The sequence below is a fragment of the Uloborus diversus genome, unplaced genomic scaffold (assembly GCF_026930045.1).
Source record: "Uloborus diversus isolate 005 unplaced genomic scaffold, Udiv.v.3.1 scaffold_11, whole genome shotgun sequence".
Taxonomy (NCBI): Eukaryota; Metazoa; Arthropoda; class Arachnida; order Araneae; family Uloboridae; genus Uloborus; species Uloborus diversus.
Genome location: NW_026557765.1, coordinates 9,365,662 through 9,385,861, shown reverse-complemented (window position 1 = coordinate 9,385,861; position 20,200 = coordinate 9,365,662). Strand labels below are relative to the sequence as shown.

The 20,200-nt window shown below is 34.9% G+C and overlaps 1 protein-coding gene across 1 annotated transcript in view; it reads left to right on the top strand.

The window, feature by feature from the left end:
* Window positions 1-20,200, top strand: part of LOC129232180 (metabotropic glutamate receptor 5-like) — a 78,274-nt gene that overhangs the window by 56,734 nt on the left and 1,340 nt on the right. The window contains exons 8-14 of the mRNA XM_054866419.1: window positions 1,679-1,805; window positions 5,210-5,522; window positions 7,242-7,632; window positions 10,846-10,999; window positions 11,858-11,863; window positions 11,920-11,928; window positions 16,839-16,896. Of these exons, the coding sequence (XP_054722394.1) occupies window positions 1,679-1,805; window positions 5,210-5,522; window positions 7,242-7,632; window positions 10,846-10,999; window positions 11,858-11,863; window positions 11,920-11,928; window positions 16,839-16,896 (1,058 nt within the window). The remainder of the gene's footprint in view (window positions 1-1,678; window positions 1,806-5,209; window positions 5,523-7,241; window positions 7,633-10,845; window positions 11,000-11,857; window positions 11,864-11,919; window positions 11,929-16,838; window positions 16,897-20,200) is intronic.

Here is a 20,200-nt window from a genome sequence, read left to right as displayed (position 1 = left end):
ATTAGAAGATGTGTCCCACTACGCTAGACTTTCGCAATGACAGTCGATTTTTTGATGTACCAAGAGTAGAAGGGGGCATTACCATATCTAATACAGCTGAGACCAGCTGAGGGTTCTTCATTAGATACTTCAGACTTTCGATTTTTGACATCAAATGAAGCGGCCCACCAAGTTGAATATTTTTTGTAAAGGCGGTTAGCCTAGTTTTTATAGTTTTCCCTTAGTCATCAAACCCTAACTCTGTACCAAATTTCACCTCTCTGAGTTTATGGGAAGTACTAGTTCTATTTTGATGATCACGAGTGAGTGAGTGTCATAAATGCGAAACTTTGCTTTCGCTTAACTTCGGAACTAAATGACCTACAGACTTGAAATTTCGGATTTCCAGTGTGTGATTATAGCTTACTGGATGACGAAAATTTCTGCGTTCTGGTCTCATCAGAAGGTTCTCAAATAGGGGCCTGAAAATGCGACGAAATGGTTCCAGTAAAGATGGTACGGCAGTGTTTGCTTCGCGCTCGACTTGGCTGGGGCACTGCCGTGCCCCTCGATTTATAAATATATTAGTACTGCAAAAAATATATGTATTAAAGCTTGACCACGGAGAGATGGCGGATGAACTGAAAGCAGAATGTAAGATTAGTCATATTTCACTAGCAGAGAACTTGCAAGTAGTAAAGATTTTACTGCGAACGAAACACAGTCGGACCTCGATGTAAGGTTACCCTCGGGACTTCACGAAACTGACCTCATAAGCGGGTTAACCTTAAAACCAATTCATATATATTTTATAACATGTGTGAAGAATAAACATGTATATAAGGGATAAACTTGTATATACGTTAATTCTTTTTAAAATTTAAAACGTTCAAAAATATTAGTAATTACGTTATAACAGTTTAATAGATTTGAACCAATTAAAACTTTTGGAGTCAATAGGAAATTTTACAATGATGTTTTAGAACTTTCATGTAGAGTAAAGCTGCTTACAAATATGCCCAAGTCAAGAACTGATGCTCCAACTTACCCAACTTAAAATTATCATTAATACTGGACTAACAAGTTTTTTTCTTTAATTTAAGCACAATGGTTTCTATCTGTTTTCTGAAAATTTTCTTCGGCTTCTCATGACTGGTAAAAAAGTGCGATATGTACACTTTGAGTGTCCTCATTATTGCTTTATAATTTAGTGTCACTATCGTAAAACTTTAAACTGCATTCGGTGCACTTCATTCTACTTTAATAGAAGGAATAAGACTTTTCACTTTTTAAGATCGTATGTCGCGGAAAATCCTTGAAAGTGTATTTATTAGGGACTGAAATCATTCAAAGAAATCAAACATAAGTGACCTTATAAGCGATTAATGTACTAAGACTTGACCATATATTCGATAAGACATAACATAAAACTCCTATTCAATGAGCCGAGACTTTAGAAAAGTGACCTTATATGCCGGGTGACCTTATAAGCGAGTGACCTTATATCGAGGTCTGACTGTATCACTGATCCTAACTATTACAGAACTAAGTTGTCCACTTCCAGTTCATCCACCATCTCTCCGTGGTCAAGCTATAACTGTAATTTGTTTCAATAACATGAAAACTGTAAACAGTATTGTGTTTGACTATACGCCATTGATTGTGATAAACATTACACATTTGTTTTCCTAATTTTCAGAGTATACAATCTGAAAGTGTAAAATGCTGCTGGGTATGCGTAGCTTGTAAAGAGAATCAATTTCTAGAAGATGAATACACATGCAAGGATTGTCAACTTGGTTGGTGGCCGAACGAAAATCTCACTGGTAACTATATAGTCTGTTTTACGCGCTGTGAAGGTTATATTTTTTAATAAGTCTGTATAATAAACTAAGAGTAAATTATCTGGTGAAATCAAACTATCAACTGAGAATAAAAGCTATTTAAAGTAAAATTTCCTGTACAAATATTAGATCACTTAAAATTAAAAACTAAGTTACAAAGAAAACTGCCGACAGGTTTTTAAACCTTTTGGCTGAAATGAAAAATGAAATATACACAAAGTAACCAAAAGTATTAGGACACCCTCCAAAAATTCACATTTTTATAAATTTCTTGAGAAATAAGCAAAAGTATGCTCCAGCTGTTATTTTCCAGAACAAAAATCAAATCACCCAGTCAATTAGGGGACTAGCAACACATTTGAAGATTCGAAAAATGGTTTTTGTTCATCTTTTACCGTAAATAGTTTGAAATAAACTACGAATTTCAGAAATAAATTTACATCTATGTACAGTGGGGTCGTTTTCAAAATTTTAAAAGTATTTTTTCTGAAAGAGCATGTTTAAAAACATAGGGTATGAACATTTTTCAAGCAATTTGACTAACTTTAATGTTTAAAAAAAAAATTACTTAAATCGGTGCGCTTTCATTGTTTACGCTTTCTGCCGATGACATCACAAATGATGAAATGTTATTTACTTTTGCCATTCGCAGAACGTAATATTTAATTTGCTTCTTTACTCACGTGTACTGGCAATGATATGGCTGATAACAAGAGTAGAGCGCAATATTTAATTCGGTTCGTGATTATCATAATGTGGAATCGCGGCAGACAGATGCGCCAAAAGTACGTCTTTTGTGACGTCATAAACATCACGCCTTGTTTGGAAAATCGGACATTTAAAAAAATTAATTAAAAAATAACTGTTGGGAAAATTAAAGTATTTTCTGGGTCCGTGTTATTATTTTTGCTTATTCTATCGATTTCAGTGACTAAAAGTAGTACTTTTGACTGAAGGAAACAACCCCATTATTCCATGAATTTTCCCGAGTATCATCTATATTCACAAAGATGTAAGCATTTCTTTTAAAAATACAATTTTTTTTTTCGCAAGTTTTAGGCTCATAACACGCAGATTTTTCAGCCCTGGCTTTCCAAACTTCCAGAAAATTTGAAAGCATACAAGAGATACAAAATACTAAGGTTCGAAATAAAAATAAAATAAATACGAGCGGATGTGTGCATCAAATGACTTCTTTTTACTCCAATTTAATGTCATTTCCTCGTTACTGGCAATTTTAATGTGATTCAATAGTTTACTCTCTAAATAACACCAACAGTGGCAAAATTGAAATCAGATTTAAAAAAAAAAAAAAAAAATCGCCAAATTTATCACCAAGTTGGCGACAAAACTTGGCGACCAAAAGACTGGCGATATATCGCCAAGTGTCCGACAAATTATAACACCCCTTGAGCTTAAATCGAAATTAACAATGATTTCCCCCCAAAAAGGGGCAAAAGACTCACTTAGAAACATCCGAATGCAACCAAAAGAGAAGGTGCACAACTAGACTGCACTAGGAGTCTACGTACCAAATTTCAACTTTCTAGGACATACCGTTTTTGAGATATGCGAGATACATACGCACATACACACATACGCCGTACATACGTACATACCGACGCCACGAGAAAATTCGTTGTAATTAATTCGGGGGTCGTCAAAATGGATATTTTGCGTGTCTATACGTTCTTAGGCACTTATCCACGTGTGGTCGAGTCGAAAAAAAACTCAATATTCATTCGGGGGTGAGTAAAATGGAAATTAAGGTCGATTTTTGAGTGAAAATTTTTTCGCGAATACAATACTTCCTTTTTTGTAAAAGTAAGTAATAATGAACGTTTTGGGCAAACAATTTTTCTCAGCCCTTTCTCGAAAGATAGCAACTTAATATCCTTCATAATTTCACACCCAAATAGATGTGGCAACTCATTAAAAAATTCAGTTGAACACCTTAAAATTTCAGTAGAATACCTTAAAAATTTAGAAATATATCGTCAATCAAATGAGCTGCATTTTGCTGGTGCTTGGAAGCGAAAGGAATCATAAGAGATCGTTCACAAATCATTTGTTTCTATCTCAAATCACATCCTTGAAACGCTGAATGATTACGAAGCAAGTGTTGCCAATTTGCAAACTAACCCTCACGATTCGCCACCTTTTAAAGGATAATTGTTATTCGGCTCATTAAATGGCCGATTTCTTTCTAAATTTTTAAGATATTCAACTTTTATTTATTTTTATTACTTGGGTGTGAAATTATGAAGGTTATAACTTGTTATTTTTTAGGGGAAAATAAATTTTTTCAAACATTCATATTTTGTCAAATTTTCAATATTTTTATTTCAATTTTAGCGTGTTATCTGCACGACCAAAAACCTACGGTGAAAAAAAAAGTAATTTTTAAGAAATACCTATATCTTCCTGAATAAAAGTGATGCATTTACAAAAATCCATAAAAAAAGAATGTGCAGTTTGCAAATTTATTTCTGAAATTTATAGCTTTTTGCGGTGAAGGATAATCAAAAAACTTTTTTTTTGTTTTGTTCTAAAGTGTTTTTTTTTTTTTTTTCCTTTTTTTTTCAAACAAATAGATTATACTGAGCAAACACTTTCCTCATTAAATTAGAGAACATCGAGTCATTCTTCCAAAAACCTTTTTGTATATTTAAGGTAATTTTTAGTGATTTGAGAAAGAAATGTCAAGTACTCCCCTCTAGAATTATTTAACCTTTTTCTCAAAATAATCAATTTGGTAAATGTTTGGAATTCAATTGAATGCATTTAAAGTTTAAAAATAAATTACTGTTTAATGTTGCGGTCGGCAACCTAAATTGAAAGTTTCGTAAATACAAAGATCGACTGTTTAGGCGGAGGTATACATTATAGACTAAAACGGCTGTGTTGCACACGCGGTTGAGACTGTGCTGACTGCAAATTGCAAGTTAACACTTATCGAAACATACTTTGATATTTATTAAATCGTTGTTTTAATTTGCTAAAATAATGTTATGTGAACACTATCACATCAAATTATTTTCAGACAAGTAAATTACTTGTTTTAAAAGTGATATACTAATAATGACTGTAAACATTTCAGTGAGTATTATAAGAAGTTTTTAAATGTTTCAACTAACTATCAATTTCGGCTTTAAGAGTCGTAGAAAAAAAATGACCGACTCCGATGACTTTAGACCTCTCAACTAAGACTCCGGAGCCTTCATTATACTGTACTCCGACTGAAAGCAAAAGATAAAATATTCCCACGATCGACTGGAAATGAGCTGGAGATCTACCGGTCTTTCGCGATCGACGGGTTGCCGACCGCTGGTTTAATGGACAGTTAATTTTGTTTTAATTTTCTATTCATGAGCTTTTCTTTTCAGATTGCGATCGGATTCCTGTAGATTACATTCACTGGTCAGATAGCTCAGCAATAGCTGCTACTGTAACAGCTATATTAGGAGCTATCGCTACCATCGTATCCGCGGGCGTCTTTTGCAAGCATAACAACACTCCTGTTGTCAAAGCTTCAACTCGAGAGCTATCTTACGCCATATTGATTGGTATGTGCATCTGTCATGGCTGCACATTCCCCTTGCTGGCAAGACCGACGCGCCTAAGTTGCACCCTCAGCAGAATTTTACCTGGACTTGGATTTGCCATGATGTATGCCTCCCTAGTTACCAAGACCAATAGGTGAGAATCGGTGTATTTACTATAACCAACAGACGACTGTGATATGTTTGGTTTAACTAAAGGTTTACGTTAACATCTTACGAAAAAAAAAACTAAGTAAGCTGTGTAAAATGGGATATTTAGTTAATGTCTTAGCTTCTAAAATAAGTACAGTTATTTCCAAATAAAATGTGCAGGCAACAAATTATTTTTAAAAATGAGGGTTTTTTCTTATTTGGGACAGGAAATTAACTATCATCTGTACCAATATTTGACATTTCGGGATTTCGTTAAAAAAATATTTTTAAAAAAAAACTAGTAATCACTGTAAAGTTTATTATTTGTAACCGAATGTTTAGCAATTATATATGCAGCAAAACTCAACAGTGTGAAGACTAAAACAAAGCCAGATCTTGGGAAAACCATTGCTCAACTAATGAAAACTTCAGATGATGCAATGTCAAAATCATTCCTGTTTCATTTACGAGAGTCGAGAATGTAAATTTTGAAAGTATAATCGAATCAATTTCTTTACTTCGCCCTAATAGGGGATCGAGGTCGTCTGAACTAACCGAAAGCACGGACTATACATAACCCCCTTTAAATTTTACCAATATATCTGAACAAACTATTGTAAAAAACAAAAATTGTATCTTGAACTCAAGAGAAAAAAAATATATAAAACTGCAAAAGAAAAAAGAATTTAAAAAAATTAAAAAATACAAAATAAGGCCCACAAAATTACATTATTGTATAAAACGAGCCTTTTATTTTTACGGCATGAAAATCGAAATGACTACTCGGTTTAATCAAAGCGCGGTTTAATAGGGTTCCAATTAACGATAGCTTACATTATGTTTAAAAGTAATTTTCATTCCAGAAAGTTTTAGTTCATAGTTTCTGCATCTTGCTTTCTTTTTGACTAATTTACTGCTATGTTTAAATTAAATTAAAGCTTGATTTTGTAAGACTTTTATATACGTAATTAATATTTCCTTTCATGGTTAACAAAAACTTCAGTTAATAACAAGATTTGAAAAAAAGTCTAGTATTTTGACAACATTTCATATATTAAATGGAATTTATTACGTTTCAATATAATAGCGAATTACAGGAAAAATTTAAAAGCGTTGGACCAGTCAATTTTTATTTATTGTATGTCAAAAATGATCAATTTATGGCAGTCAAGTCGCATGCTATCTTCACAAGAGTAAACAAAATTCATTCTAAAAAAAATTTTTTTTGACCCAGCATATATTTATAGAAAAATCACGGCGCGTCTCTGTTAGTGAAAATTATTCAGAAATTTGACATTTTTGCGAAAATACACAGTAATTTTTCTTAAGAATACTTTAAAAATTCTTAAAAACAAACTCGTGATTAATGAATTTAGAAAAAAAATAATTGTTTCGAAATTTTTGTAGAGGAATAATTTTGCACGTTCAAATATTTAAGAACATAACATTTAGTAACGAATTCAATAAAAGAATAACATAGCGGAAATTAAACCTCCAATTCAGTCTGAAAAATTATTAGTGCGGGAGGCTTCTTAAAAGTGCATCATTTACGTAAATACCTTTGCTGCATTGTTTTTTATTCAAAGAAAGAAGGTTTTACTTTTAATTTCAAAAATAAAATATTTTTTGAGTGTTTCAGTAAGATATCTCTTCAAAATATGAAAATATAGATTGAAAATACAAAAGCAAGTTTTCGTGAAAAAAAATATCTCATTTCTTTCAGGATTGCACGGATTTTGGCTGGAAGCAAGAAAAAAATCATCACAAAAAAGCCTCGTTTTATGAGTGGAACAGCACAAGTTGTCATTAGCTGGTTACTGGTCAGCGTAGAAGCAAGCATTATTGCTGCAATGCTGGTATTGGAACCAGCAAATTCAATGTATGCGTACCCGTCTCTGAACAAAGTGGAGCTCGTATGTAACACCACACCCCTGGGCATCATCGCACCCCTCGGCTTTGACTTTTTCCTAATAGCCATGTGCACGGTTTATGCTGTCAAAACCCGCAATGTTCCTGAAAACTTCAATGAAGCCAAATTCATCGGGTTCACCATGTATACAACGTTGGTCATCTGGATTGCGTTCGTTCCTATTTATTTTGGAAGTAATTCAAAGGTAAAAACAAAAAAAAAGTGTAATACTGTATGTTATACGAAAAGGGCGTAACGGAAGTGAACATGAAGCTATGTTTGCCCTTATGCGCTTTGCTTTTCTTCTACAACATAACAAAAGGGAGATAAAAACGCTTGCGTTTTTGCATGCACCAGATATTCAGATAATTTAACTTAGAACTACTATACAGGGCATAACAGTACAGCGTTTACAGAGTTTTAGGGCAGATAGAGTACACCTAGATGGGAAATCACACAGCAATGCATGGTCGGAAACGCTTTCCTGGCGCGGTAGTGACGACACAAATCACCAAAAAGACAAGACACGAACAAGAGAAAAAAACATGTTTATTATCCTTAGTACAGCAAAAAACAAAGAAAAACATGAAGGAGCCATTGATCGTCATCAAATGTTCGAAATTACGACCCCGGGTCGCATACCTCACATCTCCGGCGCATTGAAGATCGAACGTCAAAGCGAGTGCGGCAACAAAATCCGCGTGTGCGCATGCGCCGTCATCTGACGCTTCAGTTTACGTAACGACGTCTATCGTGTACACCAAACAAAACCTTACCAGCATTTTTGCCGGATTAGAAATAACAAACATGTATTTTCCTCTTATTTGTGTCCTGTCTTTCTTGTACTTTGTTTCGCCACTATCGCGTCAGGAAAACGTTTCCGACCATGCAGCCCCGAAAGTCTGTAAACGCTGTACTGTTACACCATATATGAGATAGGCTAACGCATCAGCTTCAGTTCAGCCATTTTGGATCGGAGTTTTCATTGTTGTGGAGCTTGGGTTACCAGAGCAAAGTTTCGGGACATTGCCAAGCTTTAACAAATGGTAAGTAATTAATATTTCACAGAATAAACAATTCACGTGCCACTAAGAATTTGCTCGTAGTGAAAAATCGCCAAAATGCGATAACTCACCAGAAAAACAACCACTCAAAGTCGCGGTCCGATCCAAAATGGCTGACCTTAGGCTGATGCGTGTTGCTAAAAATTAGGTTCTCTACTATAGCAAATACTAAGATGAGTCAATAGTTTTGCAATGTTTGCCACATGTACATTATTACACCATATAGGTAACGTGTACGTGCATGAAATGCAGAGGATAGCCAATAAAAAGCTAGCATTAAGCTTGTTTGTCAGACAATGCCATTGAATCTGATATATGGTATGTGAAATGTACGTGGGAAAGATAAGCAACTAATTTAACCAGTTTTTTTTTCTATCTCATGGGGCTGCGTTTAACTAATAACAATTTTTCACACCTACTTACGATCCCCCGATACGGCATCCAGTCTTTAATGTGCCACCATTAAGGCGCGGATGTCAGTGGCGCAGGTAATTTTGACACCCAGTTTCCCACTAGATGGAGGCACCTGTATTTAAATTAGTTTGATAAATTTAGCTTTATGAGCTCGAGTAAGACCATATTGTAGTCAAAATAATGCTAAACATATGTTGTGCTAAAGGGGACGGTTCGGTAGACCACAGCACTGCAGCAAGTGGTTATTATAACATAAGCAGTAACAGTTTCGATGGTTCTCATTATCATCATAATAATGCTAACAACAAGTTGTTATCGCCGTGATATCGAGGAACTGGTTTAAAAAATGGCTTTTGATTATTGAACATGATGGTCTATATTTCAAATGCTAGGTAGCCTATCTAAATTTAACGACGTATTTTTAAAGAAATAATATATAGTTCATTGCAAAATGTTTAACTCACCATGGCTGTTTCCACTACAGTTTTTAGAAATTAAGCTGGGACATTAACGTAAACGATATATCATCGTCTCAATGCGACAATAAGACATCTAATCCCAGGAATAACACTAAGATATCCTACTGTTGCTGTAAGGCGACGATACGGTCTAGTCTTATCCAGAGGCAAAATTATAAAACTGGCCGTATTGCTTTTCCCTACGTTTATTTTTTCGACAACATCATGTTAAATATTTTGTGTTTTTATAACAAGCAAGATGGTTAATACACACGATACGTTAAACCAGTTGCATAAATACGTCACGATAAAGTTAGTTATACGATTTTTGCACAATTTCTTTATACTGTAAATCGATCATTCAGGGTCATTTGGAGCCTCAATTTCTGTATTTTAAAACAGAATCAGGTGTTTATAGTTCACCTTATTTGTTCGTAAAACACGGATGAAAACCTCCTAAAGTGTTGTATAAATACTCAAACTCAGGAAATAATAACTATTAAATCCATTTAACCCTTTCAGGGGCGCGTCATAGTTTTTTGAGAAATCTTAAGAAAAAACACCACATGTGGGTTTATTTGATCATCTAGACATAGATTTTTCAGTTAATAATTTTTTTTTCAGAATTTTTTTCGCTGGGGGTGGTGTCCCCATTTGTTCACACCCCCCACCTGGGGAACGACAAAAACATGTTTATGCATGTAAAAATGAATTTGAATCTTTTCGAACAATATGATTGACTAACTCAAGTAAAATGAAGAAAAATGATTCACTCTTTCAGCTCTAATTAAAAAAATTTTAAATCTGAAAAAAATTCCAATTTTTGGGGAAACAAAAAATTGAAAATTTGATGATTTGAACAAGAAATTGAGCCTACGAAAAAAATAATTTTTTTGTTATTCTGCCATCTAATGTTGTTCATTGAACTTAAAAGAAGAGGACTCAAGCGATTTTGATTCAAAAAATTCGGTAAAAAGAGGGGAAAAAATTTATAAATTAGTGGTTTCACAGCGCGACCACTGCCACTGAAAGTGTTAAAATGATTTGTCGGCTATTTGGTTGAATTGTTTGGTTTGTGGTGGAAAGGTTTATAGACCGATTCGGAAAAAAAAAGTTTTTTGTTTTCCAAACATAATTTTTTGACCCAAATATGGATCTGTCAACTCGAAATAATTTTCGCATTGTTTTGATTTCTGTTTCATTCGAAAAACAGGGAAAAAATACATTTTAGAACACAACATGTGTTTTATCTGAGTCGATTAATTAACGAGGGAAAAGGTTAAAATCATTTAATAGAAGGAAGAATATTTTTTTTTCGACATTTGCATCGTTGCCATTTTGCTCAAATGTGGGCAAGTAATATTTTTCAACGTGCACTAATATAAGGATAAATTATAAATATGTTATAAGAAATTGCATTATAGAGTGTCAACAAATATGTGATTTATGCATAAAATCAAATGTTCTTTCGTTCATAAGCAGGTCATCACGTTGTGTCTGTGCGTCAGTTTCAGTGCTCTGGTCGCCCTGTTGCTTCTTTTCTTCCCCAAGTTATACATCATCATTTTCCGACCGGACAAGAACGACCGCAGCTGCTTCACTACCACAAAAGACGTCCGCTGCCATATCGGAAGAGGTCTGTTTTTTTTTTTTTTTTTTTTTTTTTTTTTTTTTTTGAGCAATCACGATTGCTTATTGTTCTCACTTGACTGTTTTTGACGTTCCTTTCATTTCTCACACCGCCACCCTCCGCACCATCACCGTCGACGGGCTCCTCACGATGCTGCTCCTATAGCGAAAGCCATCTCCAGGTTGCATCCATGTCCTACACACACGCGCGCATACATACACAACTACACACACACGCACGCACACACACACAAACACATACACACACATACACCTACACACACATACAAACACATACACACACGCATACATACAAACACATACACACACGCATACATACAGACACCCACACATACACACACAAAAACATACACACACACATACACACAACTACCCACACATTCATGCCAGCACACAGACACAAACACATATGCCTACACACACATACACATACCCCCCCCCCACACACACACACATTCATACACACAACTACCCACACACTTATGCCTGCACACAGACACAAACACATTTGCCTACACACACATACACATACCCCCCCACACACACATTCATACACACAACTACCCACACACTTATGCCAGCACACAGACACAAACACACATGCCTACACACACATACACATAATTCCTACACACAAACACATACTCCCACACACAAGCACACACGCCTGCATACACGCACTCGTGATTGCGAAAAACATAATTTGAATTCAAGATATCAAAATTCAAATTATTTTTTTTTCTCTCTTTTATTACCCTCAGTTTTATTCTGCTGGGTCTATCACTTTTTTATGATCACGAAGCTGCATTACCCGACATTGCGCGATCTCCCCTAGAATGAAAAGTGACGAGTTGTTTTAATAATAAGGTTTAAATGCAGTAATCTCCCGATTATCCGCGGAATTAGGTGGCACAAGTGCGTCGGATAATAAGAATCGCGGATAAACCGCAAAAAAAGCTAAAATGAGGGACAAATAAGATAAAAATTGTCCTTCCTCTAAAACTTAGCTGCATTGTTGCTTAATACTTTCTACAAACAGTAAAAATGTGTACAGTACAGTAAAAATGTCTTGTATTCGTACAACAGAACTTAACATCAATAAAAAAAAAGACAAGTACTTGTGATGAAGAAAGTACAAAAAATAAATAAAACAAAAACAGCCGAGTGTAAATTTTCAATTTTTCGACAAAAACAGTTATTAGTATTTGCTTTTTGTTGAGAAAATGCATATTCCCGATAGCCAAATAAATGGCGGATAGTGTCCGACCTGCAAATAATCGAGGAAGAAAAAAATAACGTAAAAATTCCCCTTCAATGTGCAGAAAAGAGCAAACTTATGACTCAAAATTTAAATGTTGATCACTTTTTTTTTTTTTTTTTTGAATTCCAAAATTTCAGTCATTTTTATTAACCCGGATGTAGTCGCGTCTCTTTCTATTACGTTAGTGCCCGCGTTTTGGTCTTTTCCCTGCCTTAGCTGGTTTGCTTCAGCTAATATTATATATATACCATTTTCTATACGAAATTATATAGTGAAGAGCAATATTTCCAGCGTACGCGCTGAAAGAAAGTAACTGTCGGGGACCTGACTAGGTTGTCGCGCTATTGGTATAAATCAGCAGTTCTTAAACTTTTAGACATTGCGACCCCCTTTTTAGACTGAGTATTTTGGTGACCCCCCCCCCCCCCATTTTAATTCTGTCTAAACCCTAAAACAATAACTAGAAACTAAGGTTAAAAGGTTAAGTTCCTTAGAAACACAAGTAACTAGTAAAATAAATATGAATTTTTGTCTCTTGAATTATTTTATAACAAGAGACATTGGTAGACTTAGCTGATTTTATAATCTTACAGTAGTTTTATGACAGTTATTGACTTTGGTGCAATGACAGAAATTAAAGGAGCGCAAACACATTGTTTTGTAAGCCTTGTTTTATTTTCTTTAAACTTTTCTTCCAGGTCTCAGGACCCCCCTAGACAAATCCCGCGACCCACTGTTTGAGAACCTCTGGTTTAAATGACCGACATGCATTTCCGGAAGCTATGCAACCTTGAAATACCGAAAGAAATTTTCAGAATTCTCTGTCAGAGTTGGGGGGGGGGTTACTTTTTTTTATTTTTTTTTAATTTTTTTAAATGTACTACTACAGTGAATGACCCTTATTATCAATATAGGGGATGGTGGGATAGAGCAAAATACGTGACAACGGGTGGGGAATCGACCAAAACCCGACTACCTAAGTGCTAAAAGTCGTTAAATTTCAGTTTCACAGATTTTCTAAAAATCAACTTTGCCTTTTCGCTCTTTCCATTTAAGAGCTAGTTTTTTTAAGGATCAGGCAGGCTGGATAGTTGACATTTTTGATTTTGCTGAAATTTTCAGGATATGTCCCTTATTTAAAACTACTAAACACGTGTTTTTTTATTTTTGCAATAAAAAAATGTTTTCTTAAAGTTTTGGGAGGTCAAAGTTAGACTTAGTTCGTTTTATCAAGAAAAACATACCGATTTACATAGGTCAATACTTTTTACTTTAAGAGTGAACCGTGGCACTGGCAATTATTTTGTGTTCTACTACATCCTCGATATCTGTTAGTACATAATTAGTTGTGGTTGACTCCTTTCGCAAAGGTCAGGGGTCACTCAAAGCTGTACGAAAAAAAGTTTTTTTCTGCAACTTTAACCGTCAAAATCTTCTTGCGCCAACAGTGAGCCACAGTAGTACATATTTCAGTAAATACATACCATACATAGAGTAGTATCCAAAAAGAGAAAGATTTGTGTGGTTGACATTTGGCGCACCGAAATATTTGACTCTGAAAATGCAGAAATCACAAAATTGCATGACTTTCAAGGTCATTAATTACTTACGTCAAGAGAGTCAGAAGATATGAAACTACCTGGAGAAGAAGCCTTTTTTGTCATAGAAACACAATCAGTTAACAGACCTATGGCTAATGTTTCAAATTTTACATAATTTGAATCTAAACTTTGCTGAACGAGTGTTTTTCGGCACTTGTGAAAAAATGCCAATTACCCGATTTTAAATGTTTATTACTATAATTTGTAACAATATTATAATAAATTTTCATAAACTAACTAAAATGGTATCAAAAGACAACATAAACTAGGAACCAAATTGAAAATTAAGTCCATAAACTACTCAGTATGCAACAAAACTCTATTTGCCTAAGTTAAATGTGAATGAAAAGTAAAATAAGAAATAACAACGTGTGTTGACACGTTTTTCGGCGTTACAAGGAACGTCTTTTTCAACGCAAAAGAAATGAGTTTAGGGATGAAAAGACACTCGAAAAAAGTTATGCCTTTTGTCGGATGCCTTTCATCCATAAGCTGATTTCTTTTGATTTGAAAAAAGGCGTTCCTTGTTATGCCGAAACACCTGTCTGCAGTAATCTGACATTCGAGTTCTTTGACGTTGTTATTTATTATTTTACTTTTCATTCACAAGGGTATTTACTTAACTTAGACAAAAAGAGTTTTTGTTGCAAACTTAGTAGTTTATGGACTTGATTTTCAATTTGGTTCTTAGTTTATGTTGTCTTTTGTTACCATTTTAGTTAGTTTATGAAACTTTATTATAATATTGTTACAAATAATAGTAATAAATACTTAAAAGCAGGTAATTCGCATTTTTTCGCTAGTGCCAAAAAACAGTCTTTCAGCAAAATTTAGAGTCAAATTATGTAAAATTTGAAACATTAGCCATAGGTCTGTTATATATATAACTGATTGTGTTTCTATTCTTCTTCTCCAGGTAGTTTCATATCTACTGACTGTCTTGGCGCAAGCAATTAATGACCTTGAAAGTCATGCAATTTTGTGATTTTTGCATTTTCAGAGTCAAATATTTCGGTGCGCCAAATGTCAGCCGCACAAATATTTCTCTTTTTGGATACTACTCTATGGTATGTATTTACTGAAATATGTACTACTGTGGCTCACTGTTGGCGCAAGAAGATTTCGACGGTCAAAGTTGCAGAAAAAACTTTTTTTTTGTACAACTTTGAGTGACCCCTGACCTTTGCGAAAGGAGACAACCACAACTAATTATGTACTAACAGATATCGAGGATGTAGTAGAACACAAAATAATTGCCAGTGCCACGGTTCACTCTTAAAGTAAAAAGTATTGGCCTATGTAAATCGGTATGTTTTCTTCGAAAAAACGAACCAAGTCCAACTTTGACCTCCCAAAACTTTAAGAAAACATTTTTTTTTTTATTGCAAAAATAAAAAAACACGTGTTTAGTAGTTTTAAATAAGGGACATATCCTGAAAATTTCAGCAAAATCAAAAATGTCAACTATCCAGCCTGCCTGATCTTTAAAAAACTGGCTCTCAATATCTGCAACTGTGCAATTCTTTTCCAGATGCTTTAATAAATTATTTACGTATTTAAAGAAACTTGCAATTAATTAAATAACTTGTAATTTCACTATAGTAGTAATCCACAATACTGAGTTCATATTACCTATTTTTAGGCTACCCGTCATCTGACGCAACACAATATTACGGCATTGTTGTGATTATTATTGCTCATGTATTATTTCGTTAAGGGTTTTGCAATTTTAATCTGTAAAATTGTATTTGTATTTACGATTTTTTTTTTTTGCAAAAATAAAAAAACACGTGTTTAGCAGTTTTAAATAAGGGACATATCCTGAAAATTTCAGCAAAATCAAAAATGTCAACTATCCAGCTTGCCTGATCCTTAAAAAACTGGCTCTCAATACCTGCAACTGTGCAATTCTTTTCCAGATGCTTCAATAAATTATTTACGTATTTAAAGAAACTTGCAATTAATTAAACAACTTGTAATTTCAATACAGTAGTAATCCACAATACTGAATTCATATTACATATTTTTAGGCTACCCGTCATCTGACGCAACACAATATTACGGCATTGTTGTGATTATTATTGCTCATGTATTATTTCGTTAAGGGTTTTGCAATTTTAATCTGTAAAATAGTATTTGTATTTACGATTTTTTTTTTGCAAAAATAAAAAAACACGTGTTTAGTAGTTTTAAATAAGGGACATATCCTGAAAATTTCAGCAAAATAAAAAATGTCAACTATCCAGCCTACCTGATCCTTAAAAAACTGGCTCTCAATATCTGCAGCTGTGCAATTCTTTTCCAGATGCTTCAATAAATTATTTACGTATTTAAAGAAATTTGCAATTAATTAAACAACTTGTAATTTCAATACGGTAGTAATCCGCAATACTGAATTCATATTACATATTTTTAGGCTACCCGTCATCTGACGCAACACAATATTACGGCATTGTTGTGATTATTATTGCTCATGTATTATTTCGTTAAGGGTTTTGCAATTTTAATCTGTAAAATTGTAATTGTATTTACGATTTTTTTTTTTTTTTTTTTTTTTTGCAAAAATAAAAAACACGTGTTTAGTAGTTTTAAATAAGGGACATATCCTGAAAATTTCAGCAAAATCAAAAATGTCAACTATCCAGCCTGCCTGATCCTTAGAAAACTGCCTCTCAATATCTGCAACTGTCCAATTCTTTTCCAGATGCTTCAATAAATTATTTACGTATTTAAAGAAACTTGCAATTAATTAAACAACTTGTAATTTCAATACAGTAGTAATCCACAATACTGAATTCATATTACATATTTTTAGGCTACCCGTCATCTGACGCAACACAATATTACGGCATTGTTGTGATTATTATTGCTCATGTATTATTTCGTTAAGGGTTTTGCAATTTTAATCTGTAAAATTGTATTTGTATTTACGATTTTTTTTTTAGGTTATCCAGCATCTGCAGCAACTATATCACGGAATTCCTCTCATTCAACATCTGAATACAGCTTAGAATCTCCCAGGTGAGAAGCATCCCCTGTATGCAATTTGAAAATATTGACAGGAAATATATACACTGTAAAAAAAATCCGTAAAATTTACAGAAAAAAACTGTCAGCCAGGACGCCAGTTTTCTTCCGTTTATTTTACAGAAATCTTCCGTATTTTTATTATTTATTCAAGCTGATTTATTATTTTATGAAGATTAAAAAATGAAACTATACTTTCATAAATCCATTTCAATATTTACTATACTACTACGAAATACATGTATACAAAGGTAAATTTCCGAATATGCCTCTGTAACAGATGACAAAAAAACATAATAATAAAATATTGATTAGAATGCAATGAAATGGAAGTTGCAAACGATTTAAGACTTACTCGCTTTAAATAAATATAAGATCAAAAACTCGAGCACGAGAACCAAAATCCAAACACGCGCTCGAAATTTCGAAGATTCGAAGAAAAACAAAGTATAACCGGTTACAGATTCAAAAAAACACAGAAATACTGTATTTTATTACGAACAGTTTTTTTCTGTAAAAAATACGGATAACTTCTTCAAAATTTACAGTTTTTTTTACAGTGTAGGAGTAAAATCCCACGATTCAAATTTCTGTAACTGTAACATTTCGTTGATGCATTGTCAAGTAAAATTAATATTATTCAGTCGATAGCAATTAAAGTAAACCATGACGTCTAAAAAAAATGTCATTAAAAAACAACTTAAAAATTCAGTAAACTACCGCCCATTAGCCAGGGCTAAAGCAGAAATACGTGAAATACACCGCCAGCTCAGTCATTTCCAGCCGAGGACTGCAGTTTCGTGCTTATTAGCACTCATCAACCCGGCATAGGAAAGTGACTGAGCTGGAGGTGGAAAACCTCTTAAGGAAGCCAAGAGTGTCTGGTCTGCTAATTTTATATTGCTACCAGTTTGTTTCTGCACTCTTGGCTTCCTTAAGAGGTTTTCCATCTCCAGCTCAGTCACTTTCCTATGCCGGGTTGATGAGTGCTAATAAGCACGAAACTGCAGTCCTCGGCTGGAAATGACTGAGCTGGTGGTGTATTTCACGTAACTTAAAAATTGTTAAATTTCCTTTCCAGAAAAGGTATTACCAGCAAAAACTAATTTACAAAACTAGGATAGGTCAACAAAAAAAAAAAAAAAACGTTGTGCAGCCTAAATATTCAAATTACTGTATACATACGTTTCGGGGTTTCAAGGAAACCTTTTTTCACTGCAAAATTGTATGATTTTGGGAGTAAAGATATCCGGTACACGCTTTTAAGCCAAAAGCTCAAATTTTGCATTCAAAAAGGAAGTTTAAACAGCAATGAGTAAACTGTAGAACATTGAACAATGAAAAATAGAAAATGATGAAAAATAGAAAACGATGAAAAATAGATAATGGGACCGTTAGCGAGAAATCGTTTTAATAATACATGAAAAAAGCAAAAGAAAAAAAATATATGTAAATGTACGAAGTTTCTTACACATGTTTCAATGCACACCTCACATCTTCGGCGCATGGGACTCTGAACAGTCTGGAATACTCCCGGCATATCAAAAATTTCTCGGGTTTCGAAATCATTTCCGACCCCCCATTGCCATATAATTTCGAGTCATCAGGATGCATCCTACCCCTCTTAGGAGTTTACAACATTTAACTTAAACGTCCTGTATCTACAGGTGACTGAAAAGGTCAGTTACATATAAGTCAGCGAAATTGTTTAAAAATGTAAAAAATTTTGTTAATAATACATTTTGAAATAATTTTTTATATATTTCTCCGACTTGTACGCAACTGACCTCTTTAGAAACGTGCAAGCATAGTAACATAACTACTGCTCCTGTACTCCATTGACGAAGCAGTTTTCTACACATTTTCTATTTTTCATCATTTACTAATTTTTACAGTTCAGTCTTTTTCAAAATGCTCTCGCTGTTGTTAACACTTTCGCTTCTAACTAATGGTGAGACATATATTATTCAACGCCATATACACTCTGTGCATATACAAAAATATATGCACCCAGAAGAAATTGAGCTACACTCACGAAACTTGGCAGGCATGTAGTGTATAAGGAGATAAGAAGGTGATTAAAAATTCAGAATAAAAGATAATTTTATTAAGCAGTTACAGCAAACAAAAGGTTACAAATCAGTAAGTAGTAAAACCACCTCTAGCAGCTAAACAAGCCGAAACATGACGTGGCATCAAATCAATTAGGTCACTTATGACCCCCTGCCGAAGATCATGCCATAATCTTTGCAACTGAGTCGTTAATTCCACTGTATCCCGGGATGGCTGCAGTTGCCTTCCCAGCACGTCTCAGGCATGCTCTATTGGCGAAAGGACTGGTGACTTGGCAGGCGCTAGAAGTGCGTCATATCCCTGAAGGCAATGTTGAGAGAGTCGTGCAGTATGTGGACGAGCATTGTCCTGCTGATTAACGGCACCTGGGCGACTTGATAGCATGGGCAGAACAATCGGCGTCAAAACGCTGTCCACGCATCTGCGAGCTGTCAAAGTGCCTTGGGGAACAACTAGAGGTGATCGTGTGTCCCAAGAAATTACTCTCCACACTGTCACACCTTGTGAAATGACTGTATGCCTCTCGACAACAAATGCCAGATCAGAGCTCTGGCCGGTGCGCCTCCACACACGTTGTACGGTGATCATCAACACTGAGACTGAATCGGGATTCATCGCTGAAAAGCACACGCCTCCAGTCTGTTACACTCGAAGCTGCCCGAGGTCGGAAAAATCCAGTCGACACTGCCTGTGATGCGGGGTCAGAGGCAAGCGTCTTAATGAACGTCGGCTCCTTAAGCCAACTTCGGCCAGTCGTCTCCTAATGGTTTCCCTTGATGCCACTAAATGCCTGGAAGGAGGTAAGTGGCGTGAATTGATGCTAGCGACGTTGTCGGTGCCGACTAGGCTGCTCTTCTGATTGCGGGATCCTCGCGTTAATTTGTGTTCCTAGGACACCCTGACCCTCCGCGACGGTAGACTCTCCCTTCCGTGATCCACTGTTGCCAACACTGAGCACCTACCATATCACTCAGACCGAAGTGGCGGCTGATACTCCTGTTTGACCAACCTGCTTTTCTAAGGCCTGTTATACGGCCCCCATCAAACTCCGTAAGCTGTTCGAACTGCCGCCGGTTACGTCTTAGAGGCATCTTAAGTCACAATACAGTCTACCGATGTCAACAGATTCAATTGAATAGCCCTACGGCACAAGTACTCATGCTTTTAAACTCTCCCACCTGTGCAACTCACATGCTCATAGCGCGCTTAGCCTTGTTTCATTGGC